The sequence below is a fragment of the Filicampus tigris genome, chromosome 6, assembly GCF_054856515.1.
Source record: "Filicampus tigris isolate MCC_2025a chromosome 6, RoL_Ftig_1.0, whole genome shotgun sequence".
Classification (NCBI taxonomy): domain Eukaryota; kingdom Metazoa; phylum Chordata; class Actinopteri; order Syngnathiformes; family Syngnathidae; genus Filicampus; species Filicampus tigris.
The window spans coordinates 27,383,301-27,399,548 of NC_141222.1; the positions used below are offsets into that span (position 1 = coordinate 27,383,301).

Sequence of the window (16,248 nt, forward strand, 5' to 3'; positions counted from 1 at the left end):
GACACTTGTGCGACAGCAAATGTTTAAAATGTAAATGTTTAAAATGTCAGCTAATCTAGTGACAAATTTAAAGCCCAGAATTTTTTTTTTTTGGGGGGGGGGGGGGGTGTTGTCATTATCATTATTATTTTCATTATTTTTTCAAATATGACTATAAAAAATTGTTTCCAAGTCTTGTGAATGAAGGATCAAGTGAGAATGACGGATGGAGGGAGGGACGGAAGGGAGTTTGGGAGAGCCTCTGTAATGGGTTGTGTGCGTGTGTGTGTGTGCGCGTGTGAGTGTGTGTGTGCGCGCGGAGGACAAAGAGGCTGAGACTTTCTCCTCAGTTGTTCCTCCTCGTAGTGGATACACCAGAACTCCCTTTTTTTCCTCTTCCTATTTTTCTTCTTGTGGTGAAAGGTAAGACACCCCCTGAACCCCTACCGCCGCCCCCACACACCGAAAAAATCCTTTTGCGTATCTTATTTTTGCGCACGAGAAATGCGCGTGCACGCTGTCGAGCGTGGTGCCTTTCCTCTCGCGTGCATACGTGGCCAAAGTGATGTTAGTTGATGCTAGCGTCTTGGGTGGTGGTGGTGGTGGTGGTGGTGGTGTGTGTGTGTGTGTGTGGAGGGGGGGGGGGGGTTTCTAGAACTGAGCGGTGACGTCACGAGTGTGCACGTGAATGACTCGTTAAAACTGCCTTGCAACAACTTGAATGGAACATCTGCACATAATTAAATACAATACAATCACTGTTATAAGCTGCAAGTTGCAATGTGATTTTATTATTGTCGCTTAAAATACTGTTGGGGAAAAAAAGTATTTCAAAAAACAAGCATGCAAAATTTATTTAAATTTTCCATATCGTCGCTGTACCGTGAAAAACACTTTTGTCCAATTTTTGATTTTTTTTTTTTTTTTTTTTTCACGTTAATGCGATGTCTGTAATGCGGAAACACCAATCACATAAATAAATAAGAAAATTGAAAAAAAAAAATGGACATAAGTGTTTTTCACAGGACAGCGACGATATGGAAAATTGTAAAAGGCCAAAAACATCTTAATGTGTTTTGTAATACAGCTGAAAGTGTGAATGGATTCACGCTTCAAATTTGATACTGTGCAAAAAAAAAAAAAAAAAAAAAACTACAATACTCATGACTACATTGTGAAAATAGTGTTTGTATTTAGAATAAATTCGGGAAAAAAAATCAAAAAGGGATCGGCTGATTGGCTCCCAATCAGGGACGGGAGGGGGGGGTCTGCCCACCCACGGACACGCTCTGCCCACCCAAAAAAAACTGGGTGTAGTTCTGATGGCAGAACCCCAAAACAGAAAAAAACATTTTTACCCCAGGTAAAACTAATGCCCGCCCACCCCTGGCATCCTGGTAACAGCACTGCTCCCAATGATGTTGCTTCTACAAGGCCGACTTTTCGCTGCAGTCGGCAACTGTGCAGAATGATCCAAATCTTGTTTATTTCCGCATAGCGGCACAATCAAGTCCATTCTTGACTCGCAGCCAAATTGGAAGCGCATAGTTTGGATGTTATCTGCAGTGGAGCGCAGATCACCGAATGGAGCTAACGTCATTCGTGACTTTTGAAGCTCCTCTCCATTCTTTGCCTACGAAAGCACGTAGCTTATGTATGTGGAGGATGACATTTTTAACCAGCACGTTAGGCTCCTTGACATTGTTTTTGACGTTTGCTAAAACGTGCGCGTTAAGATTGTGGAAGAGCCGAATGCCACTGATGTTTCCGAAAACAAAACACGGAACTCTCTAAAGGATCTTTGATGTTAACCAAAACTTGTACTTTAGGAACGTTGCGTGGAAGACTCTAAAATGTATTTGATGTTTGTTTACAAAGAATATGTGCATGTATGTTACATTTTGCAAGTTTCTTTGTAGTGGACGAAAAATACGTATATGTGGTGATTGAAGACTCAAAGTGTTCTTTGGTATTTGCGAAAATGTTTGTCAGGTTTGTGTAAGGCGCTAGTTTGTATCCAATGTTTACCACCAGGCGTATGTTGAAGTTAAAGACTCCAAAATGATCTTTGATGTTGACAAAAAACAGGTCTGTGGATTTGCTGAAGATTTTTCACTTATCTTCAACGTTGACAAAAGCACGCACGTTAGGTTTGTGGAATTTTTATGAAAACACGGACATGGAATTTGGTTGAGGAGTAAGTTGCCTTTGACGTATCCAAAAAAACGTGTATGTTTGCTTCGCTGGACACAAAATGATCTTTGACGTTTACAAAAAAAAACAAACACGTACCTTCAGTTCATTGGCGACTCGGTTGGTTGACATGTTTACAAAATACGTACACTAAGTTTGTTGAAAGTTGGTGTTTGCGCGAATGTTTGTGTGTGTGTGTGTGTTTGTGTGTCACGCAACTGATGCTGCGCGGTGACGTTGCCAGTCAGCATTTTGTGTGAGTGCGGTGAATTCCTGTAGGTATCCCGATACTTTTGAAAACATGTGCATTCACTTTAAACGGCGCAGAGAGCAGAGTGCGTTTAACATATGTTTTTTGTTATGTAACTCCGTGGACACGGGAGGGGACAACATGGACCAACTTTATATATAGCGTTGAAAAGGAAGTGAGGTTAGGGATCTTTTTCTTTTCCTTTGTTGTGTGTGTGTGTGTGTGTGTGTGTGTCGTCAGATGTACAGTCGAGATGTGTAGTTGCTGTTGCTAACTTGCTTCATATGTAAGGTGCGATGTGATATACACACTGCACACACATTGCCTATTTGAAAAATGCATTGAGTCGACTTGGCAGGAAAAAAAGGGACACGGTGAAAGCATGGCTAACCTGAAACAAAACAAAAACGAATCAAAAGGGAGTCCACCAAAACGGATCACGGGGAGCAGACAAATACAGAACAAGAATAGTCCACAACGGAGGCTTACGGGCCGAAGGGCGGACTTGCTCGGCCGGCTGACAGCGATGTCAAATCCGAGAATGGGAAATTTGGTGTCGAATTTCCACGGATAAAAACCTCCTTGAATCGATGAGGGAATATGGCTGTAACATAACAAAATGCGAAAAACATTTGTCGGCGGGTGAGCACTTGCGCGCTGCCATATTTGAGCCTTATCCCGCCTGTGTCGGCTTCATCTCAGGCGTCGTCGTCCGCCATGCGGCCCTGTTCAAGCTTCCTGTTGCTGTTCCTGCTGCCGCTGGCCTGCTGCCTTCCGTCGCCGCCGCCGCGGCCGCCCTCGCGCTATTGCCGCCGATGCTGCGACCACTTGGATCCTCAGGCCTCGGCCTCGGCCTCCGCCCCTTACTACCGCCCCCCCGAGGTCCGCACCGTGGTCAACATGACCATCCTCAAAGGTAATCGCCGCTCCGTATCGTATCGTATCAGTCAGAGTCGAGGAGTTATATTGATGGGCTTCGGTGTTTATTGTCTCAGTTAAAGAGACGCTACAAAATGTTAAATCACACTGAGGACAGTATTTTTGCAACAATTGAGCAAAAAATTGGTTAGACGTTGCCATATTACAGAAGAAAATGGCAATCGGCCGAATTTTCCACGAATAATGGATGATCAGTTCCAAAAAGGCATCTTGGAATAATTGAATTGTGAATGCTGAACCGTGAATGTGCTGACTCCAACGGATACAGCGGAACTGTGGTTTTTATCATTAAAGCGGAAGTCAACCCAAGCATATTTTTTTCAAGAATATGTTCCCAGAAGGCCCACTTGTTGAAACACGGCATTTCGAATCATTTTGGAATATAAGTTAAGCAGCAAAATGCACTCCTTTTTAGCCATCTGTGGGGGCGGCCATTTTGTCACTTCTGTCGACTGAAAATGACATCACAAATGCTCACAACGGGCAATCACGGCTGACCTGTTTTCTGAATCCGAGCCGTGATTGGTCGTCGTGAGCAGTTGCGATGTCATTTTCAGTCGACAGAAGTGACAAAATGGCCGCCCCCGGAGATGGCTTAAAAACGAGTGGATTCACTCTTATTCCACAAACGCAATATTTATCGGAATGCCCCGTTTCAACTAGCGGAACGATTCGTATGCATAAAACACCGGGAAACGAATACAAAGGACTAAATGCCTTCTCACGTGTTGGCCTTTCTCGCTCGCTTCCACGCCTGAATGAAAAACGTACATGACAGATATACATCAAACATAGGTCATCTTTTGAGCCTCCCTCCGAGGGCGGGAAATGGCATTTCAAAGCCTGACTGCGCGTGGTTGATACGGAACAGCAGTCAGCTTGACAAGAGACAGAAATATGAGTGGAGAGGTGGATTAGGACTTACAAGCGGGTCAACGCCGTCCAACATCCTGACGGGAGGAGGAAGCTTTTGGAAGAAGCTTTCATCAGAGTCTCCCAACAGAACCTGTGGTCCAAATCACGTGAGCGTTCACTTCGACTCGGGTCCGGAGCAGCCACGTTCGCGCTGGCCACAAAAGCAGTCGGGAACGCCGGGAAGTCCAACTTTTGATTGCTGGAACCGCGGACCGAAGAAGAGCATTCCGGACGACCGCAAGCTAACTGGATCAGACGGATTCACGGCAGAGCGCAACAAAAATGGATGACGGCCTCGCAGAGTGGAAGGCGGCCACATGGGGGCCCGCATCGAGGCATCAAGGCAGCAAGGCAACTGGTTTTAGGAACATTCCATCCAGGGTGAACATTTTCCATTTCTTGTGTGTGGAAACAAGAAACACGAGGCCTCAAATCAATCTTTCTCTAACCCTGGTCAGGCGTTAGGATTTTGCACTCTGAATACAGTTGGCTTCAAAATAACAACATTTGGGGTGAAAAATGGACCGATCCACAACTTGGGTCAATTTGACCCGACTTTCTTGGTTGTTTTTGCAGGAAACTACCCCCAAAATGGGTAGTTTTGTACAAAGCAAGGCAAAAACAGTGGCTCAAATGGACTCAATTTGTGAATCGGTCCATTTTTCACCCCAAATGTTGTTATTTTGAACCCAACTGGTTTTAGAGTGCGGTTTCGGGTGAGGGTATAGTTTGGCTTGAACTTCAAACCTAATCCAACTCCGACCCTGAAACTGACACAAGTGTTTTTGGTCGCGTTTGGACCCGGCGCTGCTCGAGGTGCCGAGGACCAAGCGGTGCCTCAGACGGCATCGAGACGTTTCTGTTGTTGGTCCTTCCCTTTGGATTGACCTTCCGTGAAACGTTAGGCAAGCCCCCTCTCGGTCCATTTTAAAAACCCGTTTGAAGATACATTTCTATTCGTTGGCTTTTGATCTGACCTGAGACCGACAAGTTTTTGGCTGTTTTCCCGTGTCTATTGTCTTTTGTGTTCATTTTTTGCTTTCACTTGTTATATTGTGGCTATTTTGTTGCTGTATGTAAAGTGGTTTGTTGCAGCTGTAGCTGTTATGGAATGCGCTATATCAACAAAAGTATTTCAAGCAAAACTGTGTGATCTGTCAGTTTTTGTTGATTATGGCGGCGCCACGCGGACAAAAGCGGTGGTGTTTTTGACAAAAGTCAACCACATTTCCCATGCGCGTAGTGTGGTGAAATCCTGACATTTTTATTTTCAGTGGCTGTGTGAAAGATGAATAGCGATGAGGTCATGAATCTCATTTTGTTTAAACAATACTTTTGTTGTTTGGTTTGTTTTGGGGTTTCTGCCTCGACACCACTAATAGCGCGTAGACGTTCGAATCGACTTCCGTCCTTATAACGAAAGGAGGAGGTGAGTATGCCGGAAAGCCATTCGGGGCATTTGTATTTTTTTGTGTACCAGGGTTGCTCCCATCCTCCTCAAAGTTGCTTTGTGCCAGTAAAAACGATAGAGACCCCCTCCCCCAGGGCATGACAAAAGTCCCATTCAACCACTTGTAAGTCAATGTTTCATCAAAAGAGTTGTGAAAAAAATGGATCAAAAAAAATTGGAATTTTATTTTTTTTTCTAAAGGTCGAATTCTTTCCCAGTACTGCTTCAAAAACAAGAAAAAATACAATCAGAATAAAAAAGTGAAAAAGTAAGAAATAAAAATGATACATGTGCTACAGAATAGCGGTAGCGAGCAAAAACCGCACATTTGCCCATTCTTGTCTTGCATAGTAATTGTGCCTTGACGCAGGCGATAAAGGCGACCGAGGGGACAAAGGCACGCCCGGCAAGCCCGGCGCAGAAGGCCCCTTGGGCCCGCCAGGACCGGCGGGCCCCCAGGGCAACAAGGGCCAAGCGGGCACCCCGGGGGACCCCTGCAAGAACCCGCGCGCCGCTTTCTCGGTGGGCCGGCGCAAGTCCCTGCACAGCGTGGACTACTACCAGCCGCTGGTCTTCGACACCATCTTCGTCAACCTGCACGAGCACTTCAACATGTTCAAGGGCAAGTTCTACTGCTACGTGGCCGGCGTCTACTTCTTCAACCTCAATGTCCACACGTGGAACTTCAAGGAGACTTACCTGCACCTCATGCGCAACCAGGAGCAGCAGGTGATCCTGTACGCGCAGCCCAGCGAGCGCTCCATCATGCAGAGCCAGAGCGTCATGATGGACCTGCAGCCGGGCGACGAGGTCTGGGTGCGCCTCTACAAGCGCGAGCGCGACAACGCCGTCTACGGGGACGACGTGGACGTTTACATCACCTTCAACGGATACCTGGTGGCCCCCGCCGGCCACTGAGACGCCCCTGCCCGACTGGACTGGACTTGTCGGAAGAACGCAATCAAACCACAAAAGCTGGCACGTGACATGCTTTACACAGTAAACAAACCACTTTCTTGAAAAAAAAAAAAAAAAGTAAGACTTTTCTTTTGTTTTTTTGTTCCCTTAGAAAAATGTGATTACTCTCTTGGAAAAATAAGAAATCTAAAAAAAAAAAAAAAAAAAGTACACCTTTCTTGAAAAAAAAAAAATCCTGTGGAAAAATATTAATTCTTTCCTGAAAGGAAAAATAAAAATAGACACAACATTCCAAAAAGTGCTACTTCTTTGTGGAAATAAAATTACTTTTCTTGAAAAAAAAAAAAAGTGAGGTTTTCTGCCTCAGGACCTGGACAACTTGCTGTGATTGACGAAACCATCAATTCTGCTCTCAACCCGAAAATCCTGAGGGAGAACCTTCGGAACCTTTCAGTTTATGATCTCAAGCGAGACTTTTTGTGGCCATCAATTTGTGACCTGAAGCGCACTTGGCTTCTGCAGCAGCACGAACGGCCCAAAACACACCAGCAAGTCCAAATTTGAATGGCTTCAAAAAACAAAAACGAAATGAAGGTTTTGGAGTAGCCTACTCAAAGTCTAGGCTTGAATCAGATCGAAATGCTGTGGCATGACCTTGAAAAGGCCAACGCGCGTGTGTGTGCACGCGTGCGTGTACGTGTATAAAGGTACGTGTTTTGAGTGTGTCCTTTTTAGGTCGTGTGTGTTTGTTTTTCCACTCTAGTGGCGATCCCTGGTAAGTTGTCAGTAGCACACAGCTCAATAGCTCTCTCTGGTGGCACTTCTTGAAACTGCACGGCATTGTCCTAAGGTTGAGTAAATGTTGCTCGCGTGTCCCGTGAAAAATAGAATTGTTGTTTATCCACGAGACTAGGATAGAATGGGGTGTTTTTCCACGAACTATTGTCCTGATGTCATGATATTACTATCGAAATTAGCTAAATGAGCTAAATTAAATGTACGTTTAAGAAGAAGACGCATAAAAAAAGTCTCAATGTCCCATGACAATTTCAAACAGGAAGTCAACGATTGTGGTCCGAAACAGCCGTTTTGGGGTGGATTTAGTGTAAAATTGAGGCCTTGAAAGTTTGGAGGAAAAAAAAAACAGCCCTGGACAAATTGGGCAAATGTGTCTACCATAATGTGACGCATGGAAAAGTGTCAAGGACCCATGTCCGGAATTGCACACAAAGCCCCCAATTTTGGTCTGAAGCAACTTTTGGGGGCAATTTCAATGAAATGTGCGACTTGGAACAATAGAAAACACACACACACACACACACACACACAAAAAAAACGATCAACTCAAAATTTGGTGGCTATGTTTATCAGTATAGGACGCACATAAAGGTCTCAAGGACCCATGCCCAATTTTGAACAGGAAGTCAATCATTTTGGTTTGAAGCAGCAGAATTTTCGTTTTTTGTTTTGCATGAAGTTTCGGTCCATTTAAACGTGAGACTGTCGCTATTGTGGGACTTTTGTATTGGATGACGTACCTAATGAAGTGGCCGCTGACTGTATGAAGAGCAATGACGAATTTAAAGTTCAATAGCCACACCACAATCATAAAAAGCTGGGTGAAAGTTGGGTGGCTTGTGACTCAAGCGGCTATAATCGCTCCGGATGAGGCGTGGGCAAACCTTTGAGATTTGATTTGGAAAACCGACGTGTGGGCCAAACATTATTCAGACAAATAAGACGTATGACCAACAGAATGTATCAAAACAGTTTTCATTTCATTCAATAATTTTGTACCCTATGAAATAAAATAAACACCATTCTTGATAGGTTGTTAGTTTTAAAAAATAGTTTCCATCCCCCAAATGCAACGTTAAAATCGTAATTTGCAACTTTTAGAATTTGTCTTGAAAAACTATGACTTCATTCACACAGGATGTATAATTTTGTTTTTCAAAAAAAAAAATTTCTCTTTAAAACACCTCCAAATTTGTATCCCCCAAAAATACGCTATTCCTGACTTTATTTCTTGAAAAAAATGCAAATTGTTTTGTCAAATATACAGCTTTCTTTTCCAAGAAAATAATTCTTGTATTTGATCTAAAAAAAGAAACAAAACTTTAGCAGTGTAAAAACACCAATTTCCCTCTGATTTCCCTAGCTAGCCATCTATGGTGTTTCCCATTATGTGTTAGCGTTGAGCTAGCGGACTATATAGTTTTGCTTAAATATGTTATGTGCAATTATCATCTTTGTTTTTCTTTTTAGCTTCCAAAATACATTTTCCACGAACATGGGGATTTGGCACACGCACATTCATAAAAAGCTAATTAACGACACTCTCATTGTGGCTGTGTCAATCATTGACGAAGGTGCCACTTGATTGGTTCAAAGTCAAATGCTTGTCACACACACACACTTGAAAAACACGCGCACGCGCGCGCGCACGCACGCACACACACACGCGCACACTCCCATACAGGCTGGAGATAAAAGGTCACCCGTGTGGGAGCTGCCCGCACAGCCGCCGCCGGATCAAAACAAGCAAGATGGACTTGTTGTTTTCGGCCACGACATGGACTCTCCTGGCGCTCCTCGTCACACTCTTCGTCATGTGAGCGACACACATGCACACGCAAACGCACTTTTGGGGACTAACCCTAAAACGTTGCATTCATTATATCATTATATAGCTGGCCGCTTAGTTGTATAATGCCCACCCATTATCGATACCGCTTGTCCTCACAAGGGTCGCGGGGAGCGCTGGAGCCTATCCCAGCTGTCTTCGGGCAGTAGGCGCGGGACACCCCGAATTGGTTGCCAGCCAATCGCAGGGCACACAGAGACAAACAAACATTCGCACTGATAATCACACCTAGGGGCAATTTAGAGTGTCCAATCAACTAACCATGCATGTTTTTTTGGAATGTGGGAGGAAACCGGAGTACCCGGAGAAAACCCACGCAGGCACGGGGAGAACATGCAAACTCCACACAGGGAGGCCGGAGCCCGGATCGAACCCACGACCTCTGAACTGTGAGGCGGACGTGCTAACCGGCCGTGCCGCCTAATTGTATAATAGATTAGTATAATAATTCTGGTTTTGTTGTTCATAATTTCATTAGCCAAATTTTGACTTATCTTATATGGTCTGTTTTACCGATATTTGTTTCATCGTATCACTTTCACTGAATCAATCAACAATTTATTGAATTAGATAAATAAAAACACAAAAACAACATAGCATTTTCTTCTTTGATAATGAAATAATAATTCACACTCATGTTTGTTGTTTGATTTATAATTGATTTAATATTAATATGATTAATGTTAATATTAATAAGATACCTATTTAATCCAATAAAACTTGTTAAAGGGAAGTCAACCCAAACTTTTTTTTTTTTCAAGAATGCGTTCTATGCAGCCCCACTAGTTGAAACACGGCATTCTGATGAATATTGCGTTTGTGGAATAAGAGTTGATCCAGATGTTTTTAACCATCTCAGGGGGTGGCCATTTTGTCACTTCTGTCCACTGAAAATGACATCACAGCTGCTCACAACAACCAATCGCGGCTCAGCTTCAGAAAACAGGTCAGCCGTGACTGGTCGTTGCCTGAGCCCTGAGTAGTTGTGATGTCATTTTCAGCCGACAGAAGTGATGAAACCACTTTATTCCACAAACGCGGCTTGCGTAGAACATATTGTTGATAAAACTATGTTTGGGTTGACTTTGCCTTGAAATGTACTTGTACAATTGTTAATTTGATTATGTACAATATTCAAACTACAATAAATTTTAATGACCCACTATTAGGGGGAAAAGGTCAGCTGAATAAAGCAACACTTATTTTTTCTTTTAACCGTAAAATAATCTAAGATCATTTTGATTCCTTGTAATCAATTCAATATTGATGAATGAACTTATTAACTGTTAAATATGCAGGTAAAATGAACACTTTTGGGGTTTAAAACAACAATCGCAAAATGATTGAATTGTACTTTGCACAATTGTACGTGCATGTTGCCTTTGTGTTGTTATTGTGTCTTCGTTATTGTTGCCATTTTCGTCTTTGGGTGTCGTTGTCATGGTCGTTGCCATCGTCTTTGTTGGCGTTTTTGCCTCGGGCGTTGTCATTGTTGCCATTTTTTGGTCGTCGGTGTTGTTTGCTTTTGTCATTGTCATCGCTGTTTGTTGCCGTGGTTGTTGTCGTCACCATTGGTGTTGCTGTTGTTGACATTGGCGTCGTTGCCTTTCAGCTACGGCTACTGGCCCTACAACACTTTCCAAAAACTGGGCATCCCGGGGCCCAGGCCGTTGCTGTTCTTTGGAAACATGCTGAGCTACAGGAAGGTAGGAAGCCTCTCAATGTTTGTCCAACCACCACTGACGCCAATGAAACCAAAAGAAATCAAAAGGACTCAACCGTACGCGCATACAAAGGAGTGACTCACTCCTCAGGCCATGTTTGCTATGCAAGTCTCACTTTAACGTGAGCGAACCCAGAACCCAGCTGAGCGGCGATGCCCGCGATGCCAGCCCGAGGGCACTTTGACGTCCGTTTCAGTCGCCAGCGAGTCGGCGGTACAGGACAAATTGAGCTGGATGAAAACAGGTGGCTTGACCAGCCTAATTCTTTTTCTAGGAGCGCAATATGAATCCAGATATCGTCTTTAGCCAGTGGGGGGCACATACAACATATGATTGTTTTGAAAATGTTTGTTTTTAAAGAACTTTGTTTGTCTGCTTCCAGGGTATTATCCACTTCGACATGGACTGCCACAAGAAATATGGCAAAATATGGGGGTGCGTGTGCACGCGTCACGACACGTATCATGATGCTGGAATTCTGATTTTTCGAAAAAAAAAAAAATGCTGTCAGTGTTAGGCTTTTTTTCTTTCCTGTTTAGCATCTTTGACGGCCGCCAGCCTGTTTTGTGTATCATGGATCCTGCCATCATCAAGACGGTGCTCATCAAGGAGTGTTACTCACACTTCACTAACCGCAGAGTAAGCACGCACGCACGCACGCACACACGCATGCAAACAAACAGACACGCACACAGAACGGAAAAAAAAAAAGAAACACAAACAAAACCTTGAAAAGTGCACTTGTGCACCCACAAACGCAGGAAAATTCAGAATACACACGCATACACAAAACTCTAACTCCATAAACACTCAAATACACACTTTTACGTGCACACACAAACACGCACACACAACCACATGAAAAAAAAAAAAAAAAAAACCCCACCACACGTAAAACACAGAAACTCCCAAAACACAAATACGCTCTGGTGCACACACAGAGGGACACAGGTCAAACAAACAAAACAAACGTGTGCACAAAACGCAAAGAAAAACACACGTCCAGCTTAAAGAGGGAAAGTCAACCCAAACATTTTTTTTTTTTTTCAAGAATATGTTCTATGCAAGCCCACTAGTTGAAACGGGGCATTCGGATAAAAATATTACGTTTGTGGAATAAGAGTTAGCCGCAGAAACGGAAGCAAAACTCAAAGGCACACATTCCCGCAACGTCGCCAAAAGCAAAAGGTTCAACCAGCAATTTGAACTTGAATTTTGCCCGTTTGCTCTGCTTTTTGCGTGTTGTAGAACATCCGTCTGAACGGCCCCCTGTACGACGCCGTCAGCATCGCCGAGGACGAAGACTGGAAGAGGATCCGGAGCATCCTCTCGCCCTGCTTCACCTCCGGACGACTCAAAGAGGCAACGTCCTCCGTGCTCGCCTGCCTGCTGTTGAGTGTGTGTGTGTGTGTGTGTGTGTGTGTGTGTTTTGTTCATTCAAGCTACGTGTGCGTGTGCAGATGTTTGTCATCATGAAGCGTCACTCCGCCAACCTGGTGAGCAGCATGAAGAAGAAGGCCGATCTCAATCAAGCGCTGGACCTCAAGGAGTGAGTTTGCGTCATCGCCAAACGTCCGACTGTCGCCAACCGCGCCGGCGTTCCGCTCGGCAGGTTCTTTGGCCCGTACAGCATGGACGTGGTGACCAGCACGGCCTTCAGCGTGGACCTGGACTCCATCAACAACCCCACCGACCCGTTTGTCACCAACATCAAGCGGATGCTCAAGTTCGACTTGTTCAACCCGCTCTTCCTCATCATAGGTGACCCCAAAAAACAATTTCAGGAAAAAGTCAGATAACGAAGCGGAGAGAGCGTGAAGGACTGGGAATACTGAACTCATTCGGGACCGGACTTTTTCAGACCCTCTGTGAAATGGCAGCTAAATATGTCATTGGGATAGAATGAGATAAAAGTGTTCGCAGGTCTTCACTTTTTTTTTTTTTTTTCTAATCAATTTATGACTATAATGCTGTGATTTTTTTTTTTGGGTGGGGGTGGGGTTCATCGGCAGCCTTCTTCCCCTTCCTGGGTCCGTTCTTCGAGAAGATGGAGTTCTCCTTCTTCCCGGCCGAGGCCTTCGACTTCTTCTTTGCTGCGTTGCAGAAGATCAAATCTACCCGCGAGAGCAGCGGGCGAGGGGTATGGCGTTGAGCCCGGCGGTACGGCGTTGAGCCATTGATACGGTGGCCAGCGCATGATCTGCTGATGATTTTTCCTCAGAGCCGCGTGGATTTCCTTCAGCTAATGATTGATTCGCAGAAGAACAACAACGCAACCGAAGAGGACAAGAAAAAAGGTGCTTGTGGAATTCTTGCTATGGTTCTGTTGATTTCTATCGTGCAAGACGGTAGTTGTCCCGACCATTTGGCGAGGAGTAATCGCATTCATGCATTCGTTCAACTTTTTTTTATGCAGTAGATATACAATCCATTATTAGTCATAAAGTGCATTTCATGCACAAGACAATGTGCTTTAGGGAGGTTCGAGCAATTAGAATACGATGCAATAAAAGTGCAAATAACAAAGGATACTTTTTAAAAATTAAAAGAGAAAAAAAGAGAGACTAGAGAAAACCAATAACTCCAGAGTTATGGCAATTTATGTTATGTTTGTGTATAAGTTGAGAAGCATGTAAAGATTGAATAAAAGTGGGCTAAGACTTGACCCCTGTGGGACACCTGTGATATCCTTCCTGTGGGACGCAAAATACAAAAGGGATACAAAGTTGACCTTGAAGGGAAGTTATCAGACTAATCATAAGAGACGCTTGCATGAGCCATGCCTTCATATTTTTCAAAAACATGGCAGGATTGTTATGAAAGCAGCGGATAGAGAGGAAACGGGTGAGGATAAAGGAGGAGGCTGTCCCGCCCATTGCAGCCCACGCGCACACGTTCAGCCCCGGATTTGTATTTTTGAGCGGGTAGATTATTTCTGGACGCTGTTTCGGCAGGTCTGAGCGACCACGAGATCCTCTCTCAAGCCATGATTTTCATCTTCGCCGGCTACGAGACCAGCAGCAGCACTCTCAGCTTCCTGGCACACAACTTGGCCACCAACCCTCACGTCATGAGAAAGCTGCAGGACGAGGTGGACGCCACCTTCCCCAACAAGGTACCCCTACTAGCCCTGAGCATCTGTGATGTCATTTTCAGTGGACAGAAGTGACAAAATGGCCGACCCCTGAGATGGCTAAAAACGGGTGGATTTTGCTGCTTAAAGCAGAAATCAACCCCCAATTTTTTTTTTTTCAAGAATATGTTCTATGCAAGACCACTAGTTGAAACAAGGCATTCTGAAACATATTGCGTTTGTGGAGTAACAGTTAATCCACTGATTTATTCCACAAACGCAAAATTAATCAGAACGCCGTGTTTCAGCTAGTGGGCTTGTTGGGAACTTATTGTTGAAAAAAATATGTTTGGGTTGATTTCCATTTTAAGTGACCGGCACAATAAATGCACCTGTAACAGCTGCCTGAAAAGTAGTCATAACAATCGCACGAGAATAAGGGCACATTTCTTGCAATAATTGGCAATATTGCAAGCTCAATGATTGTGGAGCAAATCTTATGAGAGTGAGTGTCAAGTGTTTGTTTGTTGGCAGGCTGCCGTGCAGTACCAGGAGCTGATGGAAATGGAGTACTTGGACATGGTGATCAACGAGTCGCTTCGCTTGTACCCCATCATCCAGCGTTTGGAGCGTGTGTCCAAGGCCCGAATTGAGGTCAACGGCGTGGTCATCCCCAAGGACATGGCCGTGGTGGTGCCCACCTGGCCCCTGCACCGTGACCCCGACCTTTGGCCCCAACCCGAAAAGTTCCAACCGGAGAGGTAAAATCAACACGGTGGTAACGCTCGTAAATATTTCAATTAAAAAGTCAGGTTCTTTGACAATAAATTTCCATCTTTTTTGAACAGTTGTATTTTGTCAATAAATTGTAATATTGCAAGAATAGGTGATTTTTTTGTTTGTTTTTTTGGTCATAATCTAACAAGAATTAAATCACCTTTTTTTTTTTTAAAGGAAAAGTGACTTTGAAAGAAAAGTCTTATTTTCAGAAAAAGTTCATACCCGAATAAAGACTTTGTTTTTATTAACGACATAATTTGGGAGTAAAAAAACTGAAACGTATAAGAATACATAATACAATTTTTTGTTTGATCTGACCAGAACAAAATGTTGTATTTTTTGTCGGGATTTTTGAATAGTCACATTTTTTTCCCACAAAAAAAAAGTCACATTACAGGAATCAAGTCGTAATATTACTAGAATGATGTCATCACAGTTTGTGTTTTGTTTTCTTTTCAGGTTCAGTAAGGAAAACAAAGACTTGCTTGACCCGTACATGTACTTGCCATTTGGCGCGGGTCCTCGCAACTGCATCGGGATGCGCTTTGCGATGGTCGGCATGAAGCTGGCCATCGTGGAGATCCTGCAGCGCTACAACTTTTGCACGTGTGACGAGACCGAGGTGAGAACGTTGGGATTTCATCATGTTTTTCTGTGGATGCATTCGGTGGGTCACATACTTGGACAATTATAAAAAAAAAGTTACAGTACAATGTGCATACAGCGATGTACACAAACGTTATTCTTGTAACATTGCGAAAGAGCGAAAAAAGAGGAATATGCACATTTGACAGTTAAATCACAGGACCGTCTGTGTATGACACAATCTGCTCCAAATGTTCTCCACCGTTCCACTTGCGTTCATGTAGAAGTTTTATCTTCTGCTTTTTTTTAATCCATTTGCCAGTTCAAATCCCAACGGTCAACATCTGCTGACACCCACTTTGTTGACGCCTCGTCCAAACTTTCATTTTTCCCACTAGGTGCCCATCGAAATGTCTGTGCAGGGCCTGCTGACGCCCAAGCGAGCCATCAAACTGAAGCTGGAGCCGCGCTCGTGAATTTCATGAAGCAGGAAATGGAAAATGTTTGCTGCAAAATAAAGCACAGGACAGTGGAAACTCCTCAATGTGGAAACATTAACTGGCAACACGGGGTTATCAGTTTAATACAGGCACTATTGTAAAAAAAAAAAAAAAAAAGAAAAAGAAAAAATTAATGAATATATAAAAAATTAAAGGGAAAAGGACAAGGTAAATGGCCAGAATGACCCTAAAATGGCTGCTTCAAATTAATATGGCAGACTTCCTGTTTTTACCAAACATGGCTTTTTTTTCAGATTTTAGATATTTTAATAAGAAAATATTATTTTTTAAAGTG

The 16,248-nt window shown here is 43.7% G+C and overlaps 2 protein-coding genes across 3 annotated transcripts; both read left to right on the plus strand.

Moving 5' to 3' along the window:
* Window positions 1–255: 255 nt before the first annotated feature.
* Window positions 256–6,915, plus strand: c1qtnf6b (C1q and TNF related 6b). 2 transcript variants are annotated; one of them, XM_086033560.1, is made up of 4 exons: window positions 256–402; window positions 3,125–3,338; window positions 6,097–6,348; window positions 6,447–6,915. In XM_086033560.1, exons 2-4 carry the CDS (start codon window positions 3,140–3,142, stop codon window positions 6,710–6,712), a joined length of 717 nt encoding a protein of 238 aa, XP_085889686.1. In that variant the 5' UTR covers window positions 256–402; window positions 3,125–3,139; the 3' UTR covers window positions 6,713–6,915. The 2 variants fall into 2 exon arrangements, with proteins under 2 accessions (XP_085889686.1, XP_085889685.1); XM_086033559.1 differs by having other exon boundaries at window positions 6,097–6,915.
* Window positions 6,916–9,121: 2,206 nt separating this feature from the next.
* cyp3a65 (cytochrome P450, family 3, subfamily A, polypeptide 65) lies at window positions 9,122–15,992 on the plus strand. The gene is made up of 13 exons (XM_086033906.1): window positions 9,122–9,258; window positions 10,904–10,997; window positions 11,398–11,450; window positions 11,555–11,654; window positions 12,264–12,377; window positions 12,476–12,564; window positions 12,628–12,776; window positions 13,028–13,155; window positions 13,237–13,312; window positions 13,970–14,130; window positions 14,623–14,849; window positions 15,328–15,490; window positions 15,852–15,992. The coding sequence occupies exons 1-13, from the start codon at window positions 9,194–9,196 to the stop codon at window positions 15,927–15,929; spliced, it is 1,497 nt and encodes a 498-aa protein (XP_085890032.1). The 5' UTR covers window positions 9,122–9,193; the 3' UTR covers window positions 15,930–15,992.
* Window positions 15,993–16,248: the final 256 nt, after the last annotated feature.